At 44.8% G+C, this 13,023-nt stretch overlaps 1 protein-coding gene across 1 annotated transcript in view; it reads right to left on the bottom strand.

Moving 5' to 3' along the window:
- The window catches only part of RFTN1 (raftlin, lipid raft linker 1), a 227,996-nt gene that overhangs the window by 136,183 nt on the left and 78,790 nt on the right, over nucleotides 1-13,023 (bottom strand). Inside the window, exon 3 of the mRNA XM_040263565.1 lies at nucleotides 6,679-6,865. Within this exon, the coding sequence (XP_040119499.1) occupies nucleotides 6,679-6,865 (187 nt within the window). The remainder of the gene's footprint in view (nucleotides 1-6,678; nucleotides 6,866-13,023) is intronic.

Here is a 13,023-nt window from a genome sequence, read left to right as displayed (position 1 = left end):
ACAGTTCAACGGCTGAAGAATGGGGCAGCACGAGGCAGTCCTGTACTTAATGTCCACAGACATCAAACAACCTAGAATTAAACCCACACGCGCAAAACTTCAGGGTGACATTTTAATAACTGACTGCCCTTAGCCATCAAGTTTTAAGGGCTTTGGAACTTGTTTGGAGGAAAACTAACCAGGAAAAAATGAAGGACAACTTAAACTGTACTTTGAAATCAAACTGGATGCAACTATGTTGTCTGTTACAAATCACCCCCTGCTCCCAAGAAAGAGAGAGGGCAGTGCAGACACTCGTAATTATCACGCGTCTCATATTCAGCTACTTCTTCTAAGTTAGTTTTCAAAGTCACTGACTGACTCAGTTCAACACAGGATCAGGAACAACTGAGTCAGATGTGTGGTCTGACCTGTCATCTTCAGATGAAATGGCAGTTATCAAAATCTTCAGAAGAAAATATCATACAGTTTTTCATGGATTGAAGTTGTATTTGTCAAAGTGGCAGAGGGCTTGGAGGAACATTACCGCACTATGCTTTGGGAATAACTAATAATACAGTTCACAGGGTTCGAAAAGACGTGTGCTCCTTGGAAGAAAAGCTATGACCAACCTAGACAGCATATTAAAAAGCAGAGACATTACTTTGCCAACAAAGGTCCATCTAGTCAAGGCTATGGTTTTTTCAGTGGTCATGTATGGATGTGAGAGTTGGACTATAAAGAAAGCTGAGCACTGAAGAATTGATGCTTTTAAACTGTGGTGTTGGAGAAGACTCTTTAGAGTCTCCTGGTCTGCAAGGAAATCCAACCTGTCCATCCTAAAGCAGATCAGTCCTGAATATTCATTGGAAGGACTGATGTTGCAGCTGAAACTCCAATACTTTGGCCACTTGGTATGAATAGCCGATGCGGGGAAAGATTGACGGCAGGAGGAGACGGGGACGACAGGGGATGAGATGGTTGGATGGCATCACCGATTCAGTGGACATGAGTTTGGGTAAATTCCGGGAGTTGGTGATGGACAGGGAGGCCTGGCGTGCTGCAGTCTATGGGGTCGCAAAGACCCGGACACGACTGGGCGACTGAGCTGAACTGAATAATACAGTTAGGCTGTCGATGATGCTCTCTAACTGCTCAAACCTCACTAGAAAGTATTTCATTATAAGACTTAAATAAACTCTTCCCTCTTCGTACATATTACTATCCAAAAGAAATATTTCCTCCTGAAACATTTCTGTAGTTTTCTTTCTAGCAGGAGGTGACTTCTCCTTTTTCCAAACCCCCATACATGAGGGACATCTGGAAGGCTTTCCTGGTGGCTCAGACAGTAAAGAATCCACCTGCGATGTGGGAGACCTGGGCTCGAGCCCTAGGTTGGGTAGATCCCCTGGAGAAGGGAAAGGATGCCCACTCCAGTTTTCTTGCCTAGAGAATCCCCATGGACAGAGGAGCCTGGTGGGCTACAGACCATGGGATTGCAGAGTCGGACACGACTGAGCGACTTTCACTTCAACACATTAAGGCTGATATTCCAAGCAGTCATCTCATGATGATTCTTGCCAATGAGCTTGATTTAAGCAGAGGGTAATCTAGAAAGTTTACGCACACTCTTTCAATGAAGTCCACTTGGAAAATATTAATCAGGCACTCACCTGCTCTTTGAGAGCTAATCATCTCATTGACCTGCATCTATAGCCGTCAGGACTTTGGCAGAATTGGCGGAAAAAAATACCATTAACTGCCCATATTAAAAATTAATCACTGAAGATCTCCTTTGCTTCATTTTTACTCCTTAAACTCCTGGCTGGTTTGGAAAATGTGCAGCTGGGTTTTGTTTATTTGTTTTTCATAGCATGGGGTCTTTTTCCTCATGATGCAAAAACACGGAGTTACTGCATTTGCTAGGGCAGAAAATGTCTAGCCTTTAAAATTGTATAATGACCGCTTCCCACCAATACGAAGCGGAAGTAGGGGAAATTCTCTTGGTCGTGTTTTCCAGGAGAATGGCAAATTACCATGGCTATTACCGAACTTGGCAAATTACCAAGTTTCTGCACTTCCTTTAAAGGGGGAGGAGCCCTTGCAAAGATCTGGCACCAAGATATCCAAGCAATTCTCTCTGTGTATCTGCTTATTAAGGAGCTGAAGTGTTCATTAAAGTCACCCAGGCAGGTGGTCCGGACACTCCGGACTGGAGTGAACTCACAGCCAAGGAGCACACCATCTTCCCTTTCTTGAAAATCCTCCACACCTCCTTCTTAATAGCTTGACCCATTTTCTCTTCTGTAAAGCGAGCTCATTAGCTCAGGGCCTGCCCTCAGGAGGAGGAAAGAACCCCCACTGAACGCCCCACTTTACCACTGGGTCGTAACGAACTGCTCACAAAAAGGGCTCATCTATTTCTGATTCCTACAGAGCAGCTTTCTTGCCCACCTCATCCAGTCATACTAAAACTGAGAGTTGGCTCCGGTCTCACAAATTATTTAGTACACACCTCACATTGTACCTGCTAAAAAATGGGGGCTCAGAAAAATCTACTGATGTGTCCTGCACTCCACACCTCCTGCGAGGAGCCGAGTGCAGTGCAGAACATAGGTCCTCTGACCAAGAACCCAGGGCTCCCTCTCCCCTTTTCTGGTGCTCAATACTCTCCCAGGGAGTCAGGAGTTGTTGATGAGTGCCAGGCATGGAGCCAGACAAGGAGGATTCAGGTCTCGTGCCCTGGTTACTCTAAGTGTGGTCCATGGACCAAGAGCATCCTCATCACCAAGGAGCACGTTAGGGATGGGTCCCAGGCCTCACCCTGCCAGGGGCCAGCGTGAGGAATCCCGCCCATGACAAGGTCATGCGGCAGGAAGCCTGACAAAATGCAAGGACGTGATCAGGCTTCAGCGGTTCCCCCTGGAATTTCCTGAGCATCCACCCCCAAGACCAGAGTCTGCCTGCTTTTCCACTCTTCTAATATTCTCTGGAAAAAGTCAAATCAGGGCTTAAGTCTTCTGCATTTGAAAGCGATGTTTCAGTTAAACCCCTCTGATAGCTCTCTAGCTTGCCTAACAGGTTCCCCTGGACCTCTTACAGCTTGTGAATTGCTTACAGCCCCCAAACCACGAGAGGCACAAAGCTTTAAAACATCTTAAAGATACAGAGCCTTTTCTAGAGAGTTAAAAATCATATTGGTGATGGGTTTTCACTGTTGACTCAATGATTGCTGCCAGGCCTCCATATTCTTTATCTTTCAGGCACTTGGGAGGATGTTAATCAATGTAAACGGGATATGGAAAAAGATATATAGTAGTTTTGATGTTAGCAATACTAGACTTTTGAGTTAATTACTTTTCTTTTGTTATAAATCACTGTATTCTTTTTATTTGTTATAAGTTGCTGTATCTTTGCTATGTAAGAATGTAACTTTATTTAGTGCTTTCTGAGAGTGGCACCAGACTTTGGGAAGATCAACACAAATAAGTCTTCTGGTTGACAAACCCTTATCAGAAAAAAGGCTGTGAAATGTTAATTGGCCCTTTTGGCCAGAAGATGATGTAAATCACCTAAGACTTGTGTATACAACTAGGTATGCAGAGAGAAAAGCCTGGTTTTGATAAGAGTCTGGGCTGCTAATGCTGCATAATTTTGTATTACCCATTGATCTCCATGTACTATCAAAAGTATAAAAAGCCTTCTGAACAATAGAGGCCAGGCCAGTCGCTGGACTGGTTTCCCCCATGTCTTCTCTTTACTCTAATTTCTGGCTGAATTCCCATCTGGAGCAGGGCAGCTCACCAAGTCTACTTACTTGTCCCGGCTTCTAAGACCCGCTCGAAAGGGAGCCTAAGGCGGGGCACCCTTCAATATTCAAGTGGGCGCCGGTGGCCCAACATAGATGGTGCAAATCTCTTGTCCTGAGATTTTATTGGTCTTCCCCGTAAGCAAAGTTATTCAGCCTCCTTTCTCCACTTAATTTTCCTACTGCACTATTTCTTCATAATCTAATCTTATATTAATAAATAAATAAGTTTCTTCTCGCCTATGCCGTCCACGCTTCGAATCACCCTGGATCCACCGGGGATGGACCCCGGCACCACCCCAGACCCTGTGACTCACACTCTGCATCTGAACAGTATCTGCAGGAGATACGTCAAAGTTTGAGAAGCACTGCTGCTTAGCAGGGAAGGAAAAAAAAAAAAAGCAGACACCTTCACATTAGAATCAAGTTCATTTCTGACCTGCTGACTTCATGGCAAGCCCCATGCTGGCAGCACGTGCGGAGGAGTTACACGGAGGGGCAGTCCTGTATCCTGACCAGATGGACTTGTCCCCTCCACACATTAAGACCAACGGCACGGCCTCAGGATCAGAAACCCCAGAGCCCAGTGAGTGCCTGAGGCAACCAGGAAGGCACAAGAAAGTTGCTCTTATTTTGTCTCTCTTCTGGAATTCTGATACAGAGAAAAGGTAGAGCATTGAAATTACCACCTCATCTAAAAATCAAAAATGCCCCCTTTTGCTTTTTTCATGAAGGGGTCAGCCACAGGAATCCAGGGTGCAGGGACGCAGCAGGCGCCTCCTGTCAGGGCTCAGAGCCTGGGCGGATGCTGGCTGCCGTCTCTGCCTCCTTGATAACTAACTCCACGCCTGTGCCTCGGCTTCTGCTTATGTAACAGGTCCCTATCTCGCTGGTACCTGAGAACAGTGCCTGCTTCACAGGCTGACTGTGAGGATGCCCTGACGCTTACAAATCCTGGCACACAGTGAGCGCTCAGTGACAGTGACCTACTGTTACGATGCACGCCCTGTGCGTCAGAGGGCCTTAAAACCCCTAGGGCTCCCAGAACAATTTCATCTTGTGATTGACCAGAGACTGACCCACCGCCGTTCAACACAAAGAAAGCAACATGCAAAAAGAGCAGACGCTGAGAAACATTTGCCTCTGCAGAAACCACGGTAATTCTGGGCAGGAGCAGAGGCGGACGCCCCCTTTCACTTCAAATTCTAACACACACTGACACTGGGCTCCATCAGCTGTGAAAAGCTGAAGAACTCTGCTGGCCAGGAAAGAGCGCTGGGGCTCTGTCACACAGCCTCTGGTCCCCCAGCTGGCTCTCCTGAGATCACCAGCCAAACGTCTGTTCATCAGGCAAAGCAAGAGAGAAAGACGGACAGCTGTCCCACTTTCCGTATAAAATACCACAGAAAATGTGCTATAAAACACAGCACAAGTTGTCGTTCCTCCCTGATAACTGGCCAAAAGACAGATCCGATTTCCTTTGCCAAGCGTTCAATTTTTACTTTCATGAAAGCAGCAGAAATATAATGTGCTTTGTAGCTCATCTTCATTGTTTTGACTTATTCATTTTAAATTGAAGTATAGTTGATTTACGATGCTGTGTTAGTTTCAAGCGTGCAGCAAAGTTTTACATATACATGTATACATAAATTCTTTGTATATTCTTTTTCCAATTTCCTCCTTTATAAGTTATTATAAAATCTTGAGTAGAGTTCCCTGTGCTATACAGTAGGTCCTTGTTGGTTGTCTATTTTATATGTGAAAGTGAAAGTGCTAGTTGCTCAGTCGTGTCTGACTCTTTGTGACCCATGGACTGTAGCCCACCAGGCTCCTCTATCCATGGAATTCTCCAGGCAAGAAGTCTGGAGGGGGCTGCCATGCCCAACCGTGGGATCAAACCCAGGCTCCTGCATTTCAGGCAGATTCTTTACTGTTAGAGTGATGCTGGAAGCCACATTTTATATACAGAAGTATGTATATGTTAATCCCAAACTGCTAATTTATCCCTCCATGCCCCTTCATTATTTTTTTAAAAGCATTTAAAATGCATATAGCTCCTTTTGAAAAACCAATCTCCACCTCTCCTTTTCCTAATTACACCCAATAAAAATATAAGAGTAAGCATTACTGGACAAGCCATACTGAAAAACATCGTCCAAGCCTTGAAAATTCAAATCAAGACCAAGTCAATCACAGCATTTAATTCAAGTGAATTTTGTGTTTCCTCCCAAGGGACTGATAGAATGTACTGACAGAATATTCAAGTATTTTTAGAGTTTGGAGGAAGACATAAAATTTGCATACAGCCTTTAACCAAAATTAGTGTGTTCTTCAGCCATGCTTTTCAGATTAACAGTATTATACTTTTACTAGCTACTTCTTTTGGGGAGTGCATGTCCTCAAGGAGAACTTTTCTAGCTGAGTGTAAATCCAGTAAATTAAAAGAAGAAAAGGCTGTAAAATGAATTCCCCACTGCAGGACACAATGAAATTCTTCAGCTGACTGATGTTTGGTCTCAACCCATCAGAGGGCAGAGGCACTGGAAACAGATGTAAACTCCCAATACACACGTGTGGTGCTCAGCCACTCAGTCGTGTCTGACTCTTTGCGACCCCGCGGACTGTAGTCCGCCAGGCTCCTCTGTCCATGGGATTCTCCAGGCAAGAGTACTGGAGTGGGTTGCCATTTCCTTCTCCAGGGGATCCTCCGAACCCAGGCATTGAACCTGGGTCTCCTGCACTGCAGGCGGAGTCTTTACTGTCTGAGCCCCCAGGGCAGCCGTCCAAACACACACGCCCCCTGGGGCATGGTCCCTTCCCCCGCCCCTCCTCCATCCAACACACATCCAAGCACCTGGTGACGTGTGAGCACCCGCCCTCAGGGGCCTTACCTGTCGGTCTTCTTGATCAAGATGGCCCTGAAGATGTGCTCGAGGGGCGTCTTCTCCCGCTCGGGGGTCGGCTGCACAAAGGGGTGCAGGGCCGCCAGCGAGAAGCCCTGCTGGTACAGCTCCAGCAGCTGGGCGGGCAGGTCGCGGAGGGAGGCCAGCCTCACGGCTGAGGCCCGCGGGAGCTCAGCTGGGGGAGAGAGAAGGGGAGGCGCATCAGAGACCCACCGACCCGGCCACCACGCCCCGCCCAGGTCCCACGCCACGCGGCCCAGCAGAAAACCTCCAGGTCACCTCCCACTCAAGAGCCTGTCCCCTTCTCAACCACCATCTTCAGGGAAACCTACAAACAGCTGGTTAATTTCCAACTCACCCAAAGGCACCGAGGACCAGACAGTATCAATCTAGAGCCTTACTGCTTGGAGGAAAAGCTATGACCAACTAAGACAGTATAATAAAAAGCAGAGACATTTCTTTGCCAATAAAGGTCCATCTAGTCAAAGCTAGATGGCAAGAATACACAGAAGAACTGTACAAAAAGATCTTCACGACCCAGATAATCACGATAGTGTGATCACTCATCTAGAGCCAGACATCCTGGAATGTGAAGTCAAGTGAGCCTTAGGAAGCATCACAACGAACAAAGCTAGTGGAGGTGATGGAATTCCAGTGGAGCTGTTTCAAATCCTGAAAGATGAAAGTGCCACATTCAATATGCCAGCACATTTGAAAAACTCAGCAGTGGCCACAGGACTGGAAAAAGTCAGTGTTCATTCCAATCCCAAAGAAAGGAAATGCAAAAGAATGCTCAAACTACCGCACAACTGCACTCATCTCACATGCTAGTAAAGTAACACTCAAAATCCTCCAAGCCAGGCTTCAGCAATACGTGAACCATGAACTTCCTGATGTTCAAGCTGGTTTTAGAAGAGGCAGAGGAACCAGAGATCAAATTGCCAACATCTGCTGGATCATAGAAAAAGCAAGAGCGTTCCAGAAAAACATCTATTTCTGCTTTATTTTTTTTTAATTTTTATTTTTACTTTATTTTACTTTACAATACTGTATTGGTTTTGCCATACATTGACATGAATCCACCACGGGTGTACATGAGTTCCCAATCCTGAACCCCCCTCCCACCACCCTCCCCATATCATCTCTCTGGGTCATCCCAGTGCACCAGCCCCAAGCATCCTGTCTCCTGTATCAAACCTAGACTGGCACTTCGTTTCTTACATGATAGTATACATGTTTCAATGCCATTCTCCCAAATCATCCCACCCTCGCCCTCTCCCTCAGAGTCTAAAAGTCTGCTCTACACATCTGTGTCTCTTTTGCTGTCTCACATACAGGGTCATCATTGCCATCTTTCTAAATTCCATATGTTTGCGTTAGTATACTGTATTGGTGTTTTTCTTTCTGGCTTACTTCACTCTGTATAATCGGCTCCAGTTTCATCCATCTCATTAGAACTGATTCAAATGTATTCTTTTTAATGGCTGAGTAATACTCCACTGTGTATATGTACCACAGCTTTCTTATCCATTCGTCTGCTGATGGACATTTAGGTTGCTTCCATGTCCTGGCTATTATAAACAGTGCTGCGATGAACATTGGGGTACACGTGTCTCTTTCAATTCTGGTTTCCTCGGTGTGTATGCCCAGCAGTGGGATTGCTGGGTCATAAGGCAGTTCTATTTGCAATGTTTAAAGGAATCTCCACACTGTTCTCCATAGTGGCTGTACTAGTTTGCATTCCCACCAACAGTGTAAGAGGGTTCCCTTTTCTCCACACCCTCTCCAGCATTTATTGCCTGCAGACTTTTGGATAGCAGCCATTCTGACTGGTGTGAAGTGGTACCTCATTGTGGTCTTGATTTGCATTTCTCTAATAATGAGTGATGTTGAGCATCTTTTCATGTGTTTGTTAGCCATCTGTATGTCTTCTTTGGAGAAATGTCTATTTAGTTCTTTGGCCCATTTTTTGATTGGGTCATTTATTTTTCTGGAATTGAGCTGCATAAGTTGCTTGTATATCTAATCTTAATGCATTATGGTCAGAAAAGATGCTTGGAACGATTTCGATTTTTTTGAATTTATCAAGGTTAGATTTATGGCCCAGGATGTGATCTATCCTGGAGAAGGTTCCGTGAGCACTTGAGAAAAAGGTGAAATTCACTGTTTTGGGGTGAAATGTCCTATAGATATCAATTTGGTCTAACTGGTCTATTGTATCATTTAAAGTTTGCGTTTCCTTGTTAATTTTGTTTAGTTGATCTGTCCATAAATGTGAGTGGGGTATTAAAGTCTCCCACTATTATTGTGTTGTTGTTAATTTCCCCTTTCATACTTGTTAGCATTTGTCTTACATATTGCGGTGCTCCTATGTTGGGTGCACATATATTTATAATTGTTATATCTTCTTCTTGGATTGATCCTTTGATCATTATGTAGTGGCCTTCTTTGTCTCTTTTCACAGCCTTTGTTTTAAAGTCTATTTTATCGGATATGAGTATTGCCACTCCTGCTTTCTTTTGGTCTCTGTTTGCATGGAAAATCTTTTTCCAGCCCTTCACTTTCAGTCTGTATGTGTCCCCTGTTTTGAGGTGGGTGTCTTGTAGACAACATATATAGGGGTCTTGTTTTTGTATCCATTCAGCCAGTCTTTGCCTTTTGGTTGGGGCATTCAACCCATTTACATTTAAGGTAATTATTGATAAGTATGATCCCGTTGCCATTTACTTTATTGTTTTGGGTTCGGGTTTATACACCCTTTTTGTGTTTCCTGTCTAGAGAATATCCTTTAGCATTTGTTGGAGAGCTGGTTTGGGTGGTGCTGAATTCTCTCAGCTTTTGCTTGTCTGTAAAGCTTTTGATTTCTCCTTCATATTTGAATGAGATCCTTGCTGGTACAGTAATCTGGGCTGTAGGTTATTTTCTTTCATCACTTTAAGTATGTCTTGCCATTCCATCCTGGCCTGAAGAGTTTCTATTGAAAGATCAGCTGTTATCCTTATGGGAATCCCCTTGTGTGTTATTTGTTGTTTTTCCCTTGCTGCTTTTAATATTTGTTCTTTGTGTTTGATCTTTGTTAATTTGATTAATATGTGTCTTGGGGTGTTTCGCCTTGGGTTTATCCTATTTGGAACTCTCTGGGTTTCCTGGACTTGGGTGATTATTTCCTTCCCCATTTTAGGGAAGTTTTCAACTATTATCTCCTCAAGGATTTTCTCATGGTCTTTCTTTTTGTCTTCTTTTTCTGGGACTCCTATGATTTGAATGTTGGTGCATTTAACATGGTCCTGGAGGTCTCTGAGATTGTCCTCATTTCTTTTAATTCGTTTTTCTTTTTTCCTCACTGATTCATTTATTTCTACCATTCTATCTTCTATTTCACTAATCCTATCTTCTGCCTCCGTTATTCTACTATTTGTTGCCTCCAGAGTGTTTCTGATCTCATTTATTGCATTATTCATTGTATATTGACTCTTTTTTATTTCTTCTAGGTCCTTGTTAAACCTTTCTTGCATCTTCTCAATCCTTGTCTCCAGGCTATTTATCTGTGATTCCATTTTGATTTCAAGATTCTGGATCATTTTCACTATCATTATTCGGAATTCTTTCTCAGGTAGATTCCCTATCTCTTCCTCTTTGGTTTGGTTTGGTGGGCATTTCTCCTGTTCCTTTACCTGCTGAGTATTCCTCTGTCTCTTCATCTTGGTTATATTGCTGCGTTTGGGGTGGCCTTTCTATATTCTGGGAATTTGTGGAGTTCTCTTTATTATGGAGCTTCCTCAGTGTGGGTGGGGTTGTATCAGTGGCTTGTCAAGGTTTCTTGGTTAGGGAGGCTTGTGTTGGAGTTCTGGTGGGTGGAGCTGGATTTCTTCTCTCTGGAGTGCAATGGAGTGACCAGTAATGGGTTATGAGACATCAATGGTTTGGAGTAACTTTGAGCTGCCTGTATATTGAAGCTCAGGGGTGTGTTCCTGTGTTGCTGGACAATTTGCGTGGTATGTCTTGCTCTGGAACTTGTTGGCCCTTGGGTGGTGCTTGGTTTCAGTGCAGGTATGGAGGCATTTGATGAGCTCCTATTGATTAATGTACCCTGGATTCAGGAGTTCTCTGATGTTCTCAGGATTTGGACTTAAGCCTCCTGCTTCTGGTTTTCAGTTTTATTTTTACAGGAGCCTCAAGACTTCTCCATCTATACAGCACCGATGTTAAACATCTAGGTTAAGAATGCAAAGTTTCTCCACATTGAGGGCTACCCAGAGAGGTTCACTGGGGAGTGGAAAGTGATGAAGATCAGATGTAGTGCTTCAGGAGGATGCTCTGGCTGCGGTGTAGACAGTGATGGGCAGTCCCGGCCTGCAGACAGGGAGACGAGCGACTGGCTTCCGTCTGCGCCGCTCAGGACACCGCCGGTGACTGGTGCTCCCGGCCTCGCCGCGGTGCGGGCAGTCTGTTCATGCCTCGTGTTTGAGGGCAGGGGGTGGCTCAGCGGCTGGGTCGCAGCTTTCCTATTTCTGCTTTATTGACTATGCCAAAGCCTTTGACTGTGTGGATCACAATAAACTGTGGAAAATTCTGAAAGAGATGGGAATACCAGACCACCTGACCTGCCTCTTGAGAAATCTATGCAGGTCAGGAAGCAACAGTTAGAACTGGACATGGAACAACAGACTGGTTCCAAATAGGAAAAGGAGTGCGTCAAGGCTGTATATTGTCACCCTGATTATTTAACTTATATGCAGAGTACATCATGAGAAACGCTGAACTGGAAGAAACACAAGCTGGAATTAAGATTGCCAGGAGAAATATCAATAACCTCAGATATGCAGATGACACCACCCTTATGGAAGAAAGTGAAGAGGAGCTAAAAAGCCTCTTGATGAAAGTGAAAGTGGAGAGTAAAAAAGTTGGCTTAAAACTCAACATTCAGAAAATGAAGATCATGGCATTCGGTCCCATCACTTCGTGGGAAATAAATGGGGAAACAGTGGAAACAGTGGCTGACTTTATTTTGGGGGGCTCCAAAATCACTGCAGATGGTGACTGCAGCCATGAAATTAAAAGACGCTTACTCCTTGGAAGAAAAGTTATGACCAACCTAGATAACATATACAAAAGCAGAGACATTACTTTGCCGACTAAGGTCCATCTAGTCAAGGCTATGGTTTTTCCTGTGGTCGTGTATGGATGTGAGAGTTGGACTGTGAAGAAGGCTGAGCACCGCAGAATTGATGCTTTTGAACTGTGGTGTTGGAGAAGACTTTTGAGAGTCCCTTGGACTGCGAGGAGATCCAACCAGTCCATTCTAAAGGAGATCAGCCCTGAGATTTCTTTGGAAGGAATGATGCTAAAGCTGAAGCTCCAGTACTTTGGCCACCTCATGAGAAGAGTTGACTCATTGGAAGAGACTCTGATGCTGGGAGGGATTGGGGGCAGGAGAAGGGGATGACCAAGGATGAGATGGCTGGATGGCATCACGGACTCGATGGATGTGAGTCTGAGTGAACTCCAGGAGTTTGTGATGGACAGGGTGCTGCGATTCATGGGTTCACAAAGAGTCAGACACGACTGAGCAACTGAAATGAACTGAACTGAACTGAGTCAAAGCTATGGTTTTTCCAGTAGTCACATATGGATGTGAGAGTTGGACTACAAAGAAAGCTGAGTGCCAAAGAATTGATACTTTTGAACTGTGGTGCTGGAGAAGACTCTTGAGAGCCCCTTGGACTGCAAGGAGGTCCAATGAGTCCATCCTAAAGGAAATCAGTCCTGGGATTTCTTTGGAAGGAATGATGCCAAAGCTGAAACTCCAGTACTTTGGCCACCTGATGCGAAGTGCTGACTCACTGGGAAAGATTGAGGGCGGGAGGAGAAGGGGACGCCAGAGGATGAGATGGCTGGATGGCATCACCGACTCGATGGACGTGAGTCTGAGTGAACTCCGGGAGCTGGTGATGGACAGGGAGGCCTGGTGTGCTGCGATTCATGGGGTCGCAAAGACTTGGACATGACTGAGCGACTGAACTGAACTGAACTGGATGTAGGGCCAAACTTCCCAGAGATAACACTGGAAAAGTCACTTCAACCCCCTCAAAAGATAAGAAAGAAGGAGGAGGATCGGAAGACGATGACAGCTGCACACAAATATAAAACTGCTGTGCAGCAAAAAGCTGCAGCAAAACCAAGTCCAAAGACAAACTGGACCCACCCTGATAAGCCACTGAAGACAAAGGGGTTATTTCCTTAGTCTGCAAAACAAACAATAAAAAGAAAGAAAAGAAAAATGGGCAAAATATACGAACAGGTAATTGTCTAAAAAGCATAAAAAGGAAATCA

This window comes from Oryx dammah, unplaced genomic scaffold, assembly GCF_014754425.2.
Source record: "Oryx dammah isolate SB20612 unplaced genomic scaffold, SCBI_Odam_1.1 HiC_scaffold_2, whole genome shotgun sequence".
Taxonomy (NCBI): domain Eukaryota; kingdom Metazoa; phylum Chordata; class Mammalia; order Artiodactyla; family Bovidae; genus Oryx; species Oryx dammah.
Note: the sequence above shows the minus strand (reverse complement) of the source record. Positions and strands in the feature narration are given on the sequence as shown.